This window comes from Hemiscyllium ocellatum, chromosome 16 (genome assembly GCF_020745735.1).
Source record: "Hemiscyllium ocellatum isolate sHemOce1 chromosome 16, sHemOce1.pat.X.cur, whole genome shotgun sequence".
NCBI classification, from domain to species: domain Eukaryota; kingdom Metazoa; phylum Chordata; class Chondrichthyes; order Orectolobiformes; family Hemiscylliidae; genus Hemiscyllium; species Hemiscyllium ocellatum.
In genome coordinates this window covers 25,486,608-25,507,959 of record NC_083416.1, presented here as the reverse complement: position 1 = coordinate 25,507,959, position 21,352 = coordinate 25,486,608, and the positions used below count along the sequence as shown (strand labels likewise).

Sequence of the window (21,352 nt, the reverse complement as noted above, 5' to 3'; positions counted from 1 at the left end):
TTAGAAAACAATAAAATTGGTATTTAGGTCAACTAACTTGCTTTAAAAACTTTTTTTCTTAAAAAAAATATGAAGTACAGCATGTGAATTTACCTACAACTGACTACGCCGAGAACAGACCATAAATGGAGAAATTCACCTAAAATTTAATATGGCTGTGTTTAGATTGTCGTGAAAACTTTGCCAAACCAGTTTTACTTGTCATTGTTACTTTGTCTACATACTACAGTTGTTTCTCTAGATAAATATTGTAAATATTTTGTAAATAAATACTATTTTACAATATACACAACTATGAATGTAATTCGCTGCCTTCCCAATTGCTCACCATTAATATTGAATGCAATTGTCACAAAACCATTATATTATACACAATTGTATTTTAATTTGCATATTCATAACTTCAACAGACTCATTTTGTAGATCAGTGTAGTGCTTTATTTCAGGTTCTCTCTTTACTTGGGATTTGGACCACATAGAACCTTCCTGCTGAACACAAATTAAATTTCATGGACTTCCTTGAAGTTGGAGACCCAGGTAGACAGGATAGTGAAGAACAGGTTTGGTATGCTTTTTGGTCAGTGTATGGAGTATAGGAGTTGGGAGGTCATGTTGTGATGTCATGACATTGGTTAGGACACTTTTGGAATACTGCATGCAATTCTGGTCTCCCTGCTATAGGAAGGCTGTTGTGAAATGTGAAAGGGTTCGAAAGAGACTTAAAAGATGTTGCCAGGGGTGGAGGGTTTGAGCTATAGGGAGAGGCTGAACAATCTGGTGCTATTTTCCCTGGAGCGTCGAGGGCTGAGGGTTATAGGGGTTTATAAAAAAAATCATGAGGGGCATGAATAGGGTAAATAGATGAGGTCTTTTCCCAGGTGTGGGGTTGTCCAAAGCTAGAGGGCATAGGTTTAAGGTGAGAGGGAAAAGATTTAAAAAAGGAACTCAAGGAGCGACTTTTCACGCAGAGGATGACGCTCATTCTGGTATGGAATGAGCTATCAGAGGAAGTGGCGGAGGCTGGGACAATTACAACAACATTAGAATGGCATCTGGATGGGTATATGAATGGGAAGGGTTTAAGAGGGATATGGGCCAAATAGGCCTACAACTATTTAGGATATCTGGTCAGCACAGACAAGTTGGACTGAGTTGTTTCCATGCTGTACATCTCCATGACTATGACCGAGATCCCATTCAAAATGGTATCAGTCCTATTTATTCAGGAGCATACTGAAAAATGTAATTTATCTGCTTAGCTCTGGTTTTTTTTTGTGAATTAAATAAATAACAAACTGATCAGTTGGAGATTATATAGTAAAACCAAAAATAGGACTAGGCCATGAGGATTCAAAAATTTTAGAAACATTTCAGATTGGCAGCAATTTAGTGGCACTTATACAGTGATGTCAGGAATACTATATAAAAAGTACATGTATCTTTTCCCATTATTGAAATAATGTAGTTCAACTCCTCGAGAGAGAGAGAGAGAGAGAGAGAGAGAGAGAGAGAGAGAGAGAGAGATGCAAGTTAATGGAAAATATTTTGAAAAAACTGAAGACTATTCTGATGAAAAATATTTTTACTTTCTTAAAGAACAACAAGGTCACAATTGAACTACAGCCAGCTTCATAAATATTCAATGAAAGAGCTGGCTTTACGAAAAGAAGGTAGACTTGGAAACAAAAAAAAAATACATACTTAATTGTTGAGATGACATTGAACATTTGCTTTAGTCTCACTTAGACTCTATTTAGAAAATAAATAGCAGCTTTGGTAAAATGTTATAAACCTTTGAATGATACTGTAATAGCAATCATAGAATGTGCAAAATGTTTCCACAGATACTTGCACATACTAGTCAAGCCAAGAGGTAACTACCAAATATTGAAGCATTTGGCAAATCCCTTAATTCCAAATGCTTTCAACAAGCAGTTTACTTTTATACTTGGATAATTCCTGACTTGCAGCTTTTGGCCATCATAGTGACAGCACAACGTGTACACACATTTACAAAGCCTGTCAGACCCATCAGAATCAAACGAAGCAAGATAATACACCGAAATTGATGAACTTTCACTAACATTCAAATGACAGCATGACGTTGTTCATAAATGTAAGACAAATACTCCAGGGTGGGCTTTTTAGAACATTTTATGCCAAGACAACTTTTCAAAAGTAAAAGGACCTGAAATTGGCATATTTGAATTAAAAACATCAGCTTTAAAATACAATCCTTGTTATAAGTTTGCATCTCAGTGTGTACTAGGCAGACTTTTCTCAGATATTTTGAGGTCTGGGAATATTGCATTAAAATGCTGTGATCAGCTTCCCAACTTCCTTCCTCCTCACTGTGCTTTTCTTGGAAATACGCCCCAGAAGCGGCAGGATTGCTATCAAGCTAATTGAGGAGGTACTCACTGGTGCCTATTGCAGTAGCACAGCAATTTTGCTAGCGTCTCATGACTACATAATCATCCCGACAATCCCAGGTCTGTTCACACCCTGGCAATTATGTAGAGATGCCGGTATTGGACTGGGGTGGACAAGGTCAGAAATCACATGATGCCAGATTATAGTCCAACAGGTTTATTTGAAATCAGAAGCTTTAACATGCAAACCAGGACAGGTACACTTAATTGTTCAGCAACACTCACCAGGACTTTACAAAGAGACCTTGGGAGTGCAGGTTCACAGTTCCTTGAAAATTGAGTCACATATATAGGATAGTTTAGTATGCTTTCCTTTATTGGTCAATGCATTGAATATAGGAATTGGGTTGTACAGAACATTGGTTAGGCCAGTTTTGGAATATTCCAATTCTTGTCTCCTTCCTGTTGGAAAGATGTTGTGAAACTTGAAAGGGTTCAGACAGGATTTACAAAGATGTTGCCAGGGTTGGAGAGTTGAGCTATAGGGAGAAGCTGAATAGACTGGGGCTGTTTTACCTGCTGCGTCGGCAGCTAAGGGGTGACCTTATAGAGGTTTATAAAATCATGAGGGGCATGGATAGGGTGAATAGACAAGATCATTTCCCTGGGATGGGAAAGTCCAAAACTAGAGGACATAAGTTTAGGGTGAGAGGGGAAAGATTTAAAAGGGACCCAAGAGACAACTTTTTCATGCAAGGAGTGGTACGTGCATGCAATGAGCTGCCAGATGAAGTGGTGGATAGGAAGGGTTTAGAGAGAGATATGGGCCAATGCTGGCAAATGGGACTCGATTAATTTAGGTTACCTGGTTGGCATGAACGAGTTGGACTGAAGGGTTTGTTTCCATGCTATACTTCTGTGACTTTATGAATCTGTTTATTAAAGAAGCCATCCTCTAAGGACAAGCCCTGTACACACACAGGATCTGCTCAAATGAGAAAGAACTCAAAAATAAGATTTTTAAGGATGCCCTCTTAAGAACGGGCTATGGTGCTCAACTCAATCACCAGCTTTGGTGTGCCACAGTGAGAACCACACGACCTCCTCAGAAAACAGACACAGGATACAACAGAGTACCCTTCATCATCCAGTACTTGCCTGGAGCAGAGAGACTATGCCTTCAACATGTCATTGATAACAATGGGCATCTCTATGCCTCCATTTCTCACCTTCAAACAACCGCCAAACCTTAAAACAGGCCACAGCAAACTACACAGCCTTCAGGACAACATTGATCACAACACTACACAACCCTATCAAGGCAACCTCTGCAAGACACATCAGATTATAGACATGGATACTACCATCACACGTGGGAACGCCACCCACCATGTACACGGCAGATAGACAACATTGGCTGAGTCATGTGTATCTCATACGCTGCAGGCAAAAATGCCCTGAGGCAAAGTATATTGGTAAGACTATGCAGATGCCACAGCAACTGATGAACGCAGTGCAAGAATTGCCAGACAGTAATGTTCCTTACCAATCGGGGAACGCTTCTATGGTCAAGGACATTCAGCATCCAATCTTCTGGTAAGTGTCCTCCAAGGCTGCCTTCGAGATACACAACACAAAATTGCTAAGAAACTGCTGGCCAAGTTCTGTACCCATGAAGATAGCCTCAACTGTGATCTTGGGTTCATGTTGCACTACATGTCACCCCACCATACTGTCCTGTATCTGTAAAATCTTCCTTACTATCCTGTTTTGACATCATCACAGTGATAAATTGTTAAGATCTCTCTACCTTAAATCAGTCTGTACAATGTTTGATCACTTATTAATTTGGTTAGACCCTTGGCATGCGACTCATATCTATCACATTGTTCCAGTCAAATAAAAACTGGAAAGAACTGTGGATGCTGTAAATCAGAAGCAAGGGCAGGGGTTGCTGGAGGTGCTCGGTGGATCTGGCAGTATCTGTCAAGAAAAACCAGTGGAATGGTCACCAGACCCAAAACATTAATTCTGACTTTCTTTCACAGGTGCCGCCAGACCTGCTGGGCTTTTCCAACAGCTTCTGTTTTTCATCAAATAGAGAGAATCCCATTTGGCCCAACAAGTCTACACCAACTCACTGAACAGTATCCCACCTAGACCCATTCCTCTACCCTGTTACTGTACATTTTCCCTGAATAACACAGAGGTTACACGTCCCTGAACACCATGGGCAATTTAGCATGGCCAATTCATCTAACCTGCACGTCTTTGAACTTTTTGCTCCATGTTATTCCAGTTTGCCTCCAGCACCAGTGCTCAAAACTATTAGAGGAGGATCACATAATTCCTCAATATCTGGCTAAATTGTAAGCATGCCCCTGATGTTGGATTCCAGATGATTGTGGCAAATTTAAGCCCAATTTCTGATTATGCAGTTAAACAGGAGTATTCACTTGGTCGTAATGCTTAGAGAGGGCAAACGTGCTTCACCACACTTAAAATTCCTTTATGTGTTTCCTTTTACAAATTTGTCTTCCCTTTTTGCTAATACTATTGATCTTTTATTTTATTATATTCCCACTTAGGGCAGGCATCCTTCAGTACTTCACTTGAGTCCCAATTATTTATATAGGAGTTTAATGACGTTGGAAAATCAGCTGTCTGAGCCAGGCTTTGAAATGCTGCAATGAATGAACAATTTAGTCAGACTTGGCCAGATATTGAGGAACCTGTGAGATCCTATATATAGTGTCCTTGTGCTACAAAATTGATAAATTGGTAAATGTCCTGGCCTCGATGGCTCCCTGCCCTCACTCACTCTTGCTCTGAGTGCTCAGAACTATAACAGGAATGTTGTAGATGAACTGGTCACTGACATTTAGTTATCTCATTGACTGGGTACTTGTATTTCTGTCGAGTCAAAGTATAAATTCAAATAGTGAAAATATTTTGAATACTGCTGCTGTTTTGTCTCAGAGCAGTATCAGGCAATAGTCTGTCCATGATAATCATCAGAGAAGATAATCAAAACACTTATTTGGAAGAGATGGGACACATATTAAAGATTGCCTCTATGTTGCAAATAACAGGGATGAACAGTTTAATTGCGCATTATCTGCGCACAAGTTAACCAAGTTTTCAGAATAATTTGCCTTGAATTTTGCTGTGACCTTGTCCTTAATATCTCGAAATTTGTTATGAATGGGGTTGGCCTTTGTGGAATCTTGACTGAAAAAAAAACAATTCAGCCTAAATCAGTCTGTTTTGCTTCTCATGCTTTGCACAAACAGTACCCTAAACCAATTGTTCATTATATTCGATTCCTTTTAGTCCCCTTTTTCTAATCTAACTAGCTACTTAAAATGTTAATAAGTAATCTATTTCAGTTTAAAACTTTGGTTGCACATTTCAGTTTCACAGCACTGTATAATAAAACACTCTCAATCCTGGATTTCTACAGTTAAATCACATCTGTATTACTTTAATCTAGTTTTATTAATCACTCGACATCTTGTTTCTATCCTCTACCTTTTTGTAAATTTTAACATGTCTATGAAATTACTTAATTCACTACAATCTAACAAAAAGCAATAACCAGTTGTTCAAGTCTTTTATATTTATATTTAGTGCTTTAAGAACAATCTTTCTGATACAAAATCTAAACTGCACACCATATTTCTATTGTAGTCTTACTAGTCCTTTATATAGATTTGTCAATATACTTGGTTAATATCCTTGGATCTACAATGCTTCATACAAAAAAATCCCAGTTTTGTTTCAAACTTTTTCTGATGGTTAAAACACATTTATTACAGCTAGCATATTTCAGATTCTGTTCCAATATTGCTGTTCCATTTGAGAAATTGAGCTTGCCACTTAAATATTGTAATCAGTAATGTTTCATTTGCAAAAGTTTTGTTAAAAATAAATCTGTCATACAAACCCAGGCCTGTTGCAACCTGTTTTGCAGTTAGCCTTTGGCATAAATGGCGGCATTACCACTTCTGAGACAATAGATGTAGAATCCTAACACCTGTGAGTCACTGGCAGCATATGGAGACCAGAACGACATCTGTAAACCTGGGTTGGTCTCCAGCAGAACACTTGCATCCAGTGTGTGTGCCCAACAGTGCTCCCCTGCCCCCACTCCCAACTATGTGGTAGCCCATAATACCATGCTAATACGAGACTAACAACTTTAATGGCTGTTGCAAAGACAGAAAGGGCCTACCAGATTATTAAACAACCTGTGAATCCTTCCACTAGAAAATCCAACTTTTAGAAAACAGCAGGGCGTACAAGTCAGAATGGAATAGATGTTTTAAAAAGAGTAAAAGTTGCAGGCATATTGGACAAGAACCTGGAATTAGGGCAAGCATTGAAACAGCTGGACATATTCCATTGGCAGAATGGTCTCATTGTGCCATATAATATTCCAAACAACGTTGTGTTGAATGGTACAATACGCCACAATGTTATTTAGTGCAAACTCAGCTGTGTAGTCTGTGGGATTATTGGTTTGTTCAGCCAAGCCCCCTGAACCCCCAGGTACCTTCCCCTGCAAATGGAAAAGATGCAAAACCTGTTGGTACACCAACCCCCTCACCTCCATCCACAGTCCCAAAACAGCCCTCCCCGGAGATAGAGGTTCACCTGCCTCTCTTCCAATGTAGTTTACTGCATCAGGTGCTCCTGATTTGGTCTTTACTACATTGGTCTGCCCAAAATATAAACTTAGGGAATGGTTCGCTGAGCATCTCAGCTGGGCCCACAGGGGCCAACCGGACCTCAGTCACCGCCCATTTTAATTCCCCTTTCTACTCAGTTTCTATGTATCCTTGGCCTCCCTCCACTGCCACAACAAACCAAACCACAAATTGGAGGAACACCACCTTCTCTTCTGCCTGGACTCAACGTGGAGTTCTCCAATTTCAAATAACCTTCTTTCCCTGACTTCCTTCCCAGCCCCTCCCCCTCCCTTCCATCGACTGGATTCATTCCTCCCACTGACCAACCAGTTCATACACTCTACCTGTCTTCACTTATCCACTCTTCACCACCCTGCTCCAGCCACCCCACATATCTGCAGCTCCCCTTACACCCATCCCTCGTCCCGAAGGAGGGTTACACTTCGCCACTTCCTCCTGCTGCCTGGCTTGCTGTGTTCTTCTAGCCTCTTGCTCTTCTATTGTGGATTACTTGTATCTTAGGATAACATATTTTCTTACAAGCATACAAAATTAGTGGGCAGGAAAATCTTAACTATTGCATCAAGTTAGCCCACTAGGGACTAGAGCTGAAAAACGTGTTGTTGAAAAACACAGCAGGTCAGGCAGCATCCAAGGAGCAGGAGAATTGACGTTTAGGGCAGGGTGTGCCAAGCAGGCCAAGATAAAAAGGTATGGAGGAGGGACTTGGGGGAGGGGCTTAGGAATGCGATAGGTGGAAGGAGGTGAAGGTGAGGGTGATAGGCTGGAGAGGGGGTGGGGGCAGAGAGGTCAGGAAGATGACGCAGGTCAAGAAGGCGGTGCTGAGCCAGAGGGTTGGGACTGAGATAAGTGGGGGGGGGGGGGGGGGGGGAAAAAGGGGAAGAAAGAGGGAAAATGAGGAAGCTGGAGAAATCTGCATTCATCCCTTGCGGTTGGAGGGTTCCTAGGCGGAAGAGGAGGCACTCTTCCTCTAGGTGTCATGATGCCATGGTTTGGCGATGGAGGCGGCCAAGGACCCGCATGTCCTTGGCGGAGTTAATGTGTTCAGCCACAGGACAGTTGGGTTGGTTGGTGCGGGTGTCCCAGAGGCGTTCTCTGAAACGTTCTGCAAGTAGACAGCCTGTCTCCCCAATATAGAGGAGGCCACATCAGGTGCAGTGGATGCAGTAAATGGTGTGTGTGGAAGTGCAGGGTGAATTTGAGACGGATATGGAAGGAGCCCTTGGGACAATGGAGGAAAGTGAGGGGGGAGGTATGGGCACAAGTTTTGCATTTCTTGCGGTTGCAGGGGAAGGTGCCTGGAGTGGAGGTTGGGTTGGTGGGGGGTGTGGACCTGACAAGGGAGTGGCAGAGGGAGTGGTTTTTCCAGAATGCTGAGAGGGGAGGGGAGGGAAATATATCCTTGGTGGTGGGGTCTGTTTGGAGGTGGCGGAAATGGCGAAGGATGATACGATGTATATGGAGGTTGGTGGGGTGGTAGGTGAGGACCAGTGGGGTTCTGTCCTGGTGGCGATTGGAGGGGCGAGGTTCAAGGGCAGAGGAGCAGGAATTGGAGGAGATGCGGTGGAGGGCATTGTTAACCACGCCCGAGGGGAAATTGCAGTCTTTGAAGAAGGAGACCATCTGGGTTGTTCGGTATTGGAATTGGTCCTCCTAGGAGCAGATGCGGCAGAGGCGAAGGAATTTGGAATATGGAATGGTGTTTTTACAGGGGGTAGGGTGGGAGGAGGTGTAATCTTGGTAGCTGTGGGAGTTGGTTGGTTTATAGTGAATGTCCGTGTTGAGTCGGTCGCCAGAGATAGAAATGGAGGGGTGGAGGAAGGGGAGGGAGGAGTCTGAGACGGTCCAGGTAAATTTGAGGTTGGGGTGGAAGGTGTTAGTAAAGTGGATGGATGAACTGTTCAACTCCTCGTGGGAGCACTAGGTAGCGCCGATACAGTCAGTCAGTCATCGATGTAGTGGAGGAAAAAGGTGGGGGTTGGTGCAATCTTCTTCCCAATCTCTCTGCTCCCACCCCCTTTCCAGCTTAAATCAGGGAACCCATGTTCTCTAAGATCTATCTGGCTGACCAAGTTACAATCACTGCATTCCTCCCCCTCCAAGTCTGGGGATGTAAGCCTTTTTTTCTTGTAGCCTCTCCCAAAGAGTTTTCACACCAGATCCAGTTCCTCTGGCTTAGCTTCAGATACAGGTAGTGCATACCAGAACGTAGCCCACAGCATCTTGAACCCAGAGCATCTCTGAAGAAATTCATCCGCTTCTTCAAAACAGTAAAAAAAAAAGGTGTTGAGGCTGCGACATCCACCTTGTCCACCTCAGAAGTCTTTCTAACGCTAGACAGAGGAGGAGAACCCACAGATTTCAACAGCCTTGCTGCTGATCCAAGTGGCTAGGTATATTTTGCTCGGTTTGCAGTTTTCATGTGGTCCACAAGCTTGTTCACCTACCCAAACTTTGTATATCATGGGATCTCAGGTCAACCATGCCTCTTACTCATACAGGGCCATGCCAGTGGTTTCAGCAAACTTTATCCCCTGAAGTAAACTCTCTCACTTAGAGAAGTCTTGTGCCTGGCATTGATGTTCCTGGTGCCATTTCACCATCTTCTTGCAAGTCCAAGAAGATTAGATTAACCTGGTACAGAGTCTTCTCCCATTAGCAACTCTGCTGGAGCTATCCCTACAATTGTGAGAGAGGTGGTCTGATAATGAAATAGCAACTGTAACATTTTGGTATCAAATGAAGCTGTAAGCTGTCTCTTTAAGCCTGCCTTCACACACTGACCAGATACTCAACTACAAGAGCAATCATGCCAACACCCACAAACTGAGCTGCATTAGGACATTATTTAAACAAGCCACAACACACTGCAGCACCCAGGAACTATGAGCAGATGAAAAACACCTATACAACGTATTCAGGAACAATGGGTACCCAATAAGCACAGTCCGCAGACTCCTTCACAACAGACCTAAACAAGACGACAAACACTCTCAAAGACTCTAGCCACCCTGCCATACACCAAAAAGACATCTCAGATGACCAGACTACTCCAGACCCTTGGCATCATGGTAGCCTACAAACCTACCATCATAACTGAAACAACTCCTGATGAATTCAAAAGGACCCTGTACCAACAACCAGCAGAATGAACATCATCATGTACAAAATACATTGCAAAGACTGCACCAAACATTACATTAGGCTGGAAACTAGCCACCAGGATACATGAGCACTAACTAACCACCAAAAGACATAACCAACTATCACTAGTATTTGTACGCACAGACGAAGAGGGATACCAGTTTGACTAGGGCAATACATCCATCCTGGGACAGGCCAAACACACATATGCATGGGAATTCCTGGAACTCCATTAATAAACAAATAGGTTGGTAAATGGGGTCCAAATCTGTCAGAAAAAGAACCAGAAGTGATATTACCCACCACAACAAACCAAGATCCATAAATAGGAAGCGGGTCAGAACACCAGTACTTCAGAAGCTCACTGATGTTACCTAATGTTGCGACGAAACATCCAAGAACAAATCTACCAGCTCAGCTAGCAAACTTACAACCGGAAGTGACAAGCCATTTCCAAAATTGCTTGCTTTCAAACTTTGAACTGTTCTTTCCACCGACCATTGGACGACAGATGTGTGTAACTCTCCTTAAATGCCAAATACCATTCGAGTTTAGGAAATACTTAAATTCCCTGCTGGTAAATGATGGCCCACTGTTTGTGACCAACACTTCCCGGAGCCCGCATTATATAAAAGATGCTTACAGTTTTTCTAATCAGCATCCGTGTTGACAAATGAACTCTATGCACATCCAACCATTTTGACTGGGTGTCCAAAATGACCAAGAACATTGGGTTTACCTGGCTATTCCCATGAATGTGATGGAGTTGCTGGCGATAGTTTTTGTCCTTATTAGCACTGCTACACCAATGCAGCGATGTCTGCATCCAATCCTGGTCACCACCTCCCCTCTCTACAAGAATCTCAGGGAGTCCCTCTCCCACTGCAACTCCCAGGTCATTTCCTCTGCCCTGCACCCATTGTACTCTATGCTACTTTCTCCCCACCCCCACCCCCACCCTCCTCTAGCTTATCTCTCCATGCTTCAGGTCACTGCCTGTATTCCTGATGAAGGGCTTTTGCCCAAAACGTCGATTTCGCTGCACTTTGGATGCTGCCTGAACAGCTGTGCTCTTCCAGCACCACTGATCCAGAATCTGGTTTCCAGCATCTGCAGTCATTGTTGACAAGAGGATTTCTAGGTTAAAAACCATCTTCATTTCGGACAGCCCTCTATGACCCTGATGGAGTATCTGACAGTGACCTTTGCTTGGGACAATCACTTTTGCTCAACATAATAAAATGCTCTCCTCTATAGATCCAGAAAGGTTACAATTCTGATTGGGATGGCTCCTTTGTATTCCCTCATCATCACCAGCTGTTTTAGTGTTGCTAGGATTGGATCTTTACACATCTAGTTTGATATTGTCAGCTGTGACTGGAAAGATGTCCAGAAAATTTAAAATCAGAACAGATTCTTTCAGTGGCAGCACCACTGGTGGTATATCTATCGGCCAGAGGCAGCTCAAAGCATCCTGGACAATGTGCCAACTTGTAATTGTCTGCAATCAGAATAAGAGCCCACTGCTGAATTCAATGTTGGCAGCATGGCCTTATCCACAGAGTAGGACTATCAGGGATTTGTGGTTTGTTACTTTTACAAACTTACATCCATAAAGCTATTATGGAACTTTCGCACATCAAAGAGGACTACCAAATCGTCCTTCTCTATGTGGATGGATGTATTGACATCTGCATCAGCTAAAGTCTGGGAAGTGTACACTATAGGGAGTTCCTCTCCACTAGGCCATTGTAAGCCAATACCATCCAGATACTGTACAGTGAGGCTTTGCAAGTCAGCACCAGATCTTGCTTGGGAACATAGTGTGCCATCACTTCAGACAAAGATAGCTGCTTCTTCACTTCCTTAACGGACACATCCTGGCTACAAGATCATTTCCAAGGCTGACCCTTTTTCAACAGTAAATTGAAGGGTGCCAGGATGGAGGCCAAGTTACATGTGAACTTTCCATAATAATTCACTAAACCAAGGAAAGACCGAAGATCTGATACAGATTGAGAGCTGCAACCTGGTCTTTCTTTCACTCTGCAGCCCAAGTAGGTCACTTGGGGTGTCGGGAATATACATTGTTCCCTGCTAAGGTGTAAGACTGCCTTGGAGAAATGCCTAAGCACTACATCCACATTCTCCAAGTGCTCTTTATTGGTCTTCCCCGTTACTAGCACAACACCTAAATAAATGGCAACCTGTGGTAAATCTTGCAAAAGGTTCTACATCATCTTGAAAAAGAGCACAGGCTGATGATACTCCAAATAGTGGTCTCATTCTGAGACAAACCCTATGGGTATTAATTGTAACATCTTTCTGGGAATCCTCATCTAACCACAATTTTAAGTATGCATGGCTGATGTCCAGCTTTGTGAAGGACAGCAGCCCCTACCAGTTTTGTGTATAAGTACTCTATGCAAGGGACTGGATATATTTATCCAGATGCAAAAGACAGTTTACCATTTGTTTAAAATTCCCACAAAGGCAAACTGACCTATCCAGCTCTACAATCGGTAGGACAGGTGCTGTCATTCTGCAGACTGTACTGGTTTTGATTTCTTCACTTTCCAGCCTCCTGATTTCTGCCTCTACTTTTGAACGCAAGGCAAATGGCACTGCATGGACTTTGCAGAATTGTGAAATTGCTTCCTAGTTGACATGCAAGGTGGCCATGACTCCTTTGATAGTCCCTCGACCTTCCTGAAAAACGTCTGGGTATTTAATTAGAACTTTATTCATCCAGCCATTTTCTAATTGAAAAACACTGAGCCAATCAAGGTGAATCTTTCTCAACCAGTTTCGCCATATCAGACTGGGAGCCTGAGCGTTTTATTGCAATCAGTAGTAACTGAACCAACTGCTTCTCATACGAGACTGGAATTGAAATTGTACCCTTAACCTGTAAAGGTTCTCTGGTATAGGTTCACAGTCTCGCTGAGGTCTTATGCAAGCTTAAGAGTTGGACTTCTCTTTGGTGAATATTACAGTCAGATGTACAGCATGGAAACAGACCTTTCGGTCCAACCTATCCATGCTGACCAGATATCCCAACCCAAAATATTCCCACCTGCTAGCACCCGGCCCATATCCTTCCAAATCTTTCCATTCATATACCCATCCAAATGCTTCTTAAAATGTTGCAATTGTACCAGCCTCCACCACATCCACTGGCAGCTCATTCCATACATGTACCACCCTCTACGTGAAAAAGTTGCCCCTTAGGTCTCTTTTATATCTTTCCCCTCTCACCCTAAACTTATGCCCTCTAGTTCTTGACTCCCCAACCCCAGGGAAAAGACTGGCTATTTATCCTATCCATGCCCATCATGATTTTGTAAACCTCTATAAAAGGTCACCCCTCAGCCTCCGATGCTCCAGGGGAAAACAGCATCAACCTGTTCAGCCTCTCCCTGTAGCTCAGATCCTCCAACCCTGGCAACATCCTTGTAAATCTTTTCTGAACCCTTTCAAGTTTCACAACATCTTTCTGATAGGAAGGAGACCAGAATTGCATGCAATATTTCAACAGTGGCCTAACCAATGTCCTGTACAGCCGCAACATGATCTCCCAACTCCTGTACTCAATACTCTGACCAATAAAAGGAAAGCATACCAAACGCCTTCTTCACTATCCTATCTACCTGCGACTCCACTTTCAAGGAGCTATGAACTTGCACTCCAAGGTCTCTTTTTGTTCAGCAACACTCCGTAGAACCTTACCATTAAGTCCTGCTAAGGTTTGCTTTCCCAAAATGCAGCACCCTCGCATTTATCGGAATTAAACTCCATCTGCCACTTCTCAGCCCATTGGCCCATCTGGTCAGGATCCTGTTGTAATCGGAGGTAACCCTCTTTGCTGTCCACTACACCTCCAATTTTGGTGTCATCTGCAAACTTACAAACTGTACCTCTTATGCTCACATCCAAATCATTTATATAAATGACAAATAGTAGAGGGCCCAGCACCAATCCTGGTGGCATTACACTGGTCACAGGCCTCCAGTCTGAAAAACAACCTTCCACTTCTACCTTGACAGAAAGTATTTGTTTAAGACCTCACCTATCTCTTCTGGCTCCCTTTGTCCTTGAATGGATCAAGCCTCTTGTTTTTTTAAATATATAAAAAGCCTTGGAATTCTCTAATCTTCATTGCCAAAGATTTTTAATGACCCCTTTTAGCCCTGCTAATTCCTTGATTAGGTTCTTTCCTACTTTCCTTTTATACTTCAAAGGCTTCATAAGTTCCTATCCTTCTAGACCTTACATATATTTCTTTTTTCTTTCTGACAAAAGGTCATAACATCATTCTGGCAGGAATGTGTCATCATTAATCCTACATACCAAGTGATCTCTCAGCATCTCATTAACGGTTAAACCAAAATCACAACACAAACTCCACATGAATTCCCCTGGTTCTTGAACTGTCAAGTAAAATGAGTAGTATCTCAGAATTAGAGACTTGGTGTTTAACATTTCTTAACTAAATCCTTCAACCCCTGAAAAGGTATTTGGTGCCTCAGGAAATGTTAGACTCCTAAAACCCAAGAAAGCAGTGGGTCCACAAGCTACAGGAAGAATAGACTGTTGCTTTTCATCTACCCTAATGTAATTTGGCCAGAAAGAATAATGCATTTTTTGCACAAAATGGGCCCAGTCTTTGACAGCAGGATCAAACAAGTTAAACTTCCCAAACAACAGCATGTCAGAAATGTTTACCCCAACTCAAGGGCTCATGCCCGAAACGTCGATTCTCCTGCTCTTTGGATGCTGCCTGATCTGCTGCGCTTTTCCAGCAACACATTTTCAGCCCCAACTCAAAGATGACTGTTACAAGCAAGTTTCTTCAGGAGCACTTTTTTTTGTCTTGTCACCAAACAACTCCATAAGAGACCAGTATCCTTTGTTTGTATGTGCATGGCATTTGACACTGATCCAATTTCTTCAGAGCCAGGTCTAGAGTGAACAGAACATTTGACATCGTGCGGTCTCCTCTACATTAGGGAGACTGGATGCCTCCTAGCAGAGCGCTTTAGGGAACATCTCCAGGACACCCGCACCAATCAACCACACCACCCCGTGGCCCAACATTTCAATGCCCCCTCCCACTCTGCCGAGGACATGGAGGTCCTGGGCCTCCTTCACCGCCACTCCCTCACCACCAGACACCTGGAGGAAGAATGTCTCATCTTCTGCCTTGGAACACTTCAACCCCAGGGCATCAATGCGGACTTCAACAGTTTCCTCATTTCCCCTTCCCCCACCTCACCCGAGTTCCAAACTTCCAGCTCAGCACTGTCCCCATGACTTGTCCTACCTGCCTATCTTCTTTTCCACCTATCCACTCCTCTCTCCCCCTTTCCCCACTCACCTATTGTACTCTATGCTACTTTCTCCCCACCCCCACCCTCCTTGAGCTTATCTCTCCACCCTACAGGCTCTGTGCCTTTATTTCTGATGAAGGGCTTTTACCTGAAACATCGATTTTACTGCTCCTCGGATGCTGCCTGAACTGCTGTGCTCTTCCAGCACCACTAATCCAGATATTCCGGTTTCTATGTCAGCCATGACTTCCTGAGTACACCAGGCGAACAGCCCCAATTCACAAAACTCATTCTACAATGCCCACCTGGATTGAGTTAAAAATCACACAACACTAGGTTATAGTCCAACATTAAACCTGTTAAATCTGTTGGGACTATAACCTGGTGTTGTGTGATTTTTAAACTTTGTACACCCCAGTCCAACACCGGCATCTCCAAATCACAACACCTGGATTGAACTTGCTATAACCACTACACAATGTTTTCTTCGTTTTTTTAACTCTGCAAAATTGATTTACAACCTTTATTTGTACTTAGTATGCGCTCGTTTTATATGAATAAACCATATTTTTGAAATAAAATATACAACACTTTCTCAATAGCTGCAGAAAAGACAAGACCATATACAAAACAAATAAAGAGGTGCTATTTACTTTGTGCAACTATTCAATGTGGATTTGCACAATCAAGTCTGAGCAAGTTTGAACATCTTCAGTCACCTGGGCTGTTATGGAGGAAGATTAAACTTCCACTTTATATACCATCAAACGTCTTCTAACTTACCACAACGTCAAGGCTCAATATTTTGCGGTGCATAGAGAGCGAGAGAAACACACAGAGAGAGAAAGAGTGAAAACCAGGAACCAACCTGATGAGCAAACAAAAACCCTCGCTGTATTTTTTTAAAAACACCCTGTCAGCTAGAAGGCAATACTGTACTCCCATCCGCTTAGCACCCAGCCGGTCAGTTGGAACCTTGCATTTAAAATCCGCGCGTGCCTCCACGTGCGGGTTTCCCGTTTGTGACGCAACGTTAATATGCAAAGGACAGACGTGGGCTTCTTGAAACTGCCGAACCGGAAGAGAAACCTGGTGCGTTCTGGTCGGGTTGCGAAGGGCGAATGGTTGGAGGAGGAGGGGCCTGAAAACAGTCGAACAGGAAGAAGCTCGCGACTCTGTCATTGCGCTCAGTCTGTCGGTGCAGGCGGGCGAGAGTGAGGTGGTTGTGAGACAACTGGGGGTGGGGTGGGAGGGGATCTCTTATTTTTGAAAAAACAAAAGTTTTTTCCTGTAGTTTTTTGTGTGGGGGTAGGATGAGCGTTTAAAAAAAAGTAGATTGGGTGGGGTCGATATAGGAACATATTTATTATAATATAATAACCGACAATGTAAGAGAAGCCGGTCGAGGAGGACGGGAGAGAGAAAAAAAGCTGCTGGTTTTAATTGGATTTTTCTGAGGCGAAAAAGTGGTACTGAAGCGGCGGTGACTTGACATTTACCTCCCCTTTTTGTAATTGTATGTTTTTTTATTTAGGGAAGAAAACAGAAAAGGAGGGAGGGTGGGGGAGAGAATTCGTGCGGCCGTCACTCACGCTCGATGGGGGATTACGGGTTCGGTTTACTAGTGCAGACCAATAATACCAACAGCAAGGTAGCTTTTCCAGTCAGATATCACCACCACCACCACCATCATCACCAATCACAACAACAGAGCGTCTCCGCTGCCGCCGGCTCGCCTTGGTTTTTCCCTGCCCTGTCTCCCCAGACCATGCAGGATGAGCTGCTGCTGTCGCAGAAATCCAAATCCCCACAGCAGCAGCACTCTCCCCGACTCGATCAAACCGCTCCTCCTGATCTAGTCCTTCTGCCCGACTCTCCCCAACCCGAGGAAGATAATCCGAGCGGCGGCAACAGCAGCAAGGAGAAGCTGAGGATGGAGTCGCCCATCCTGCCGGCTTTCGACTATCACGAGCCGCCGCCGCCTTCTTCATCTTCCTCCTCGTCCTCCTCATCGGGGCTCGGAGGAGCGGGCACGGCCGGGACGCCCTCCCTCACCTCTTCCTCCTCCTCTTCCTCTTCTTCCTCTTCCACCTCCTCCTTGACCGGTTTCAGCAACTGGTCAGCAGCGATGACTCCTCCTACTGTCGGCGAGGACAACTTCTTTCACCAGGGAGTCCCTGCTCCTTCCGCCAACGGGGCTCTGCTCTTCCAAAACTTCCCTCACCACGTCAGCCCGGGCTTCGGGGGCAGCTTCTCGCCTCAGATGGCCCTCTCCCAGCATCACCATGCCCCCCACCACCCACACCACCACCCTCCGCCGCCTCCACCACCGCCACCGCCTCCACCTCCTCACCAGCAGCCGCCCCAGCAACAGCAGCACAGGAGGTCTCCTGCCAGCCCGCATCCCGCTCCGTTTCCGCACAGAAACGCTTTCAATCAATTGCCTCACTTGGCCAACAGCATCAGCAAACCCCCCTCCCCGTGGAACAGCTACCAAAGCTCGTCGCCCACATCATCCTCTTCGTCGTCCTGGTGCTCCAGTGGTGGGATCGGTGTTTGGGGTGGAACCCAAGGGAGAGATCACCGCCGAGGGATGACTGGTGGGATGGCAGGCCTCAGCTCCATCTCCCCCATGAAGAAGTCTTTCCCCGGCAACCACATCCCACCACACAAATACTCGAGATCCAGCTCGGCTTTCCCACCAAAGTCTTGGATGGAAGATAATATGTTGAGGAGTGATAATATTTTACCGTTTCAGGTAAGCAATTATTGAATCCTAACGCCTATTGTGGTTCAGTTGCAGTTTATTTAATGATCGTTGCCGAAAATATATTATCAACAGTGCGGCAACTTGTTGACAGTGTCGAATGCGTGTAGATCTCAAATACAAAGGACTTGTCAAAAAGCTTTAGTAAGAATCCCGAACGTCGTCTTTCATTTTAATTACAGAATCTATAAGCCAAATAACCATGCTCTGAATTTCTTGCATTCTTCCCTGCCTACCTTTGCACTTCCTGAATCTCCGTTCCATCTGCGGCAAAACATAAGCCTGATTTTTTTTGTATTGAATGCATCTCTCATCGCGACCTTTTGCTGTTGAAAATGTACGATTCTTTTGCAATAAGAACTTATTTTTCCTTAAATTTAGGAGACTGGTTCCATTTTAGTTTTTTAAAAAAATTGTTAACAAGGGGTGCAGATATTAAACTGTATGGAAAGTGTTGGTTCAGTGCCCCACGTAGCTTATTAATTCCAGACAGATACTTTGCATTTTAACTTATGGTAAATTTTAAAAATAAACTCTTTGCTTTTCATAACAATAGGCAAAAGGTTTAACATTTATACTTATGCATACTTTAAGCCTTATTAGATTTGAACAGGTTTTATATTTTCATGTGAATTTGTTATGTAGATTTTGTTTTTTGAGCTGCATCACCAATGATGACTGAATTTATTTGTCTCAGGTAGGCCAATCTTAATGTGTGTTAAGGCATGATTGACTGAATGAGTTAACTTATTATGCAGGCCAGAGCAAAGAGGGTCCTTCTGTGAGCTTTTCAACATCACATAATTCATAACAAATCCTCATTGGACTGATGACTTATTCAGCTGCTGGGTTGTGGTATTATGTCTTATTTTTGAAACCTGTTGTATTAAAGCAAATGGGATACTCTGTAGCAATTTCTATTTGGTATAGCAAAATTGATTATATTCTACTTTATAGAGTCATAGATATGTATAGCATGGAAACATATCCTTCGGTCCAACCCATTCATGCCGACCAGATATCCCAACCCAATCTAGTCCCACCTGCCAGCACCCAACCCATATCCCTCCAAACCCTTCCTATTCATATACCCATCCAAATGCCACTTAAATGTTGCAATTGTACCAGCGTTCACCACTTCCTCTGGCAGATCATTCCATACCCGTATTACCCTCTGTGTAGACAACGTTGCCTCTTAGGTCTCTTTTATATCTTTCTCCTCTCACTCTTAAACCTATGCCGTCTAGTTCTGGCTCCCTGACCGCAGAGGAAAGACTTTGTCTATTTATCCTATCCATGCCCTCATAATTTTGTAAACCTCTATAAGGTCACCCCTCAGCCTCCAACGCTCCAGGGAAAACAGTCCCAGCTTGTTCAGCCTCTCCCTATAGCTCAGATCCTCCAACCCTGGCAACATACTTGTAAATCTTTTCTGAACCCTTTCAAGTTTCACAACATCTTTCCGCTAGGGAGGAGACCAGAATTGCACAGAATATTCTAACCGTGGCCTAACCAATGTCCTGTACAGCCGCAACATGATCTCCCGACTCCTGTACTCAATACTCTGACCAATAAAAGAAAGCATAACAAACACCTTCTTCACTATACTATCTACCTGTGACTCCACTTTCAAGGAGCTATGAACCTGCACTGCAAGGTCTCTTTGTTCAGCAACACTCCCTAGGGCCTTACTATTAAGTGTAGAAGTCCTGCTAAGATTTGCTTTCCCAAAATGCAGCACCCTCGCATTTATCTGAATTAAACTCCATCTGCCACTTCTCGGCCCAATGGCCCATCTGGTCAAGATTGTGTTGTAACCTGAGGTAACCCTCTTCGCTGTCCACTACACCTCCAATTTTGGTGTCATCTGCAAACTTACGAACCGTACCTCTTATGCTCGCATCAAATACTTCATCAGCCTGTTTTTTTTAAAAAATGCACTCCTTGGTCTATGCAGTTAATAGTCCATGGTAAGTTACTTCAAAATAATGTGGAAGTGCCGGTGTTGGACTGGGATGGGCAAAGTCAGAAGTTGAATGACACCAGGTTGTAGTCCAACAGATTTATTTGAAATCGCAAGCCTTCAGAGCGCTGCTTTTTTGTCAGGTGAATGGGGCGAAATGGTCAGGTTAAAAAACAAACGGGCTACAAGTAAAAACATTAACAAATGTGAAACAGCTTCCTCCAAGCCAGAAAAACTGCATGCCATAAACCTATTTAATCTTTGTTGCATGGGATGAATAGAAAAAGAAAGGTTCTCCTCCACTGCAGGTCTCCCACCACCAGAAAGTAGCAATTTCTATTTTATCATGTGTCAACAGAGGCAAAACACCTAAACCAGGAAACTTGAATGCTACCTAACATAGTTTATGAACTCCTTATGGAATTGCCCTCCAAAACATCCCATTAGCAGTCATAAATTCCTGCAATGGAATTCCAAAATACTATAACATAGAAAAAAGTCAATGCCACCTACAAAAGGTCATTTTAAAAACATTTCGATACTGTACATCTGACTCACTGCAGAATTAAGATTTTAAAATTCAGAATTTAAAATTCTGAAAACAAACTAAGCCATAGGCAGTAAGAAAATTTGCACTTCCGATACAGAAACACCCTACTATTAAGAGTGCATTATTTTGAAGTCAAGTCACATGACACCAGGTTACAGTCCAACAGGTTTATTTGAAATTGCAAGCCTTCTGAGATCTGCTTTTGTCAGATGAAGTCCTTGTTTCTTAGAGTACTTTTAAGCTTTTAGTTACAATCATCACCCTGCTATAAACTTATAGGCACACAGCGCTGAGGGGGTGCGGGCAGATGATAGAGCCTCTGATGGATCTGCTCCTGGGCCTGAGCAAATTGGCCATCAAGAGATCCAGGCAGCAGGCTGTGACAGAGACCATAGTACCCTCTTCTGTGGTTACATCTGGGCTTGAGTGCCCATTGAGATGTCCAACTGCATAATAAAGCTTTTAGAGATGGAAATATCACAGGCCATGATGCAACTTCATAGGGGTGATGCTT

General features: G+C 43.5%; 1 protein-coding gene and 1 long non-coding RNA gene across 5 annotated transcripts in view; one reads left to right on the top strand and one right to left on the bottom strand.

Moving 5' to 3' along the window:
- The window catches only part of LOC132823355 (uncharacterized), a 37,873-nt gene extending 21,402 nt beyond the window's left edge, over window positions 1-16,471 (bottom strand). Inside the window, exon 1 of one of the 2 annotated variants that reach the window (XR_009645535.1) lies at window positions 16,427-16,471. This is a non-coding gene — a long non-coding RNA (uncharacterized LOC132823355). Of the gene's footprint in view, window positions 1-2,421; window positions 2,501-16,426 lie in introns of those variants that run through there. The other variant, XR_009645536.1, reaches the window with a different exon arrangement.
- Window positions 16,472-16,714: 243 nt separating this feature from the next.
- Window positions 16,715-21,352, top strand: part of cpeb4b (cytoplasmic polyadenylation element binding protein 4b) — a 120,974-nt gene continuing 116,336 nt past the window's right edge. For 2 of the 3 annotated variants that reach the window (XR_009645534.1, XM_060837084.1), the window contains exon 1: window positions 16,820-18,316. Coding sequence is in view for 2 of the 3 variants with exons in the window: in XM_060837084.1 (XP_060693067.1) it covers window positions 17,156-18,316 (1,161 nt within the window). In the remaining variant the exon portion in view is untranslated. Of the gene's footprint in view, window positions 16,778-16,819; window positions 18,317-21,352 lie in introns of those variants that run through there. The other variant, XM_060837083.1, reaches the window with a different exon arrangement.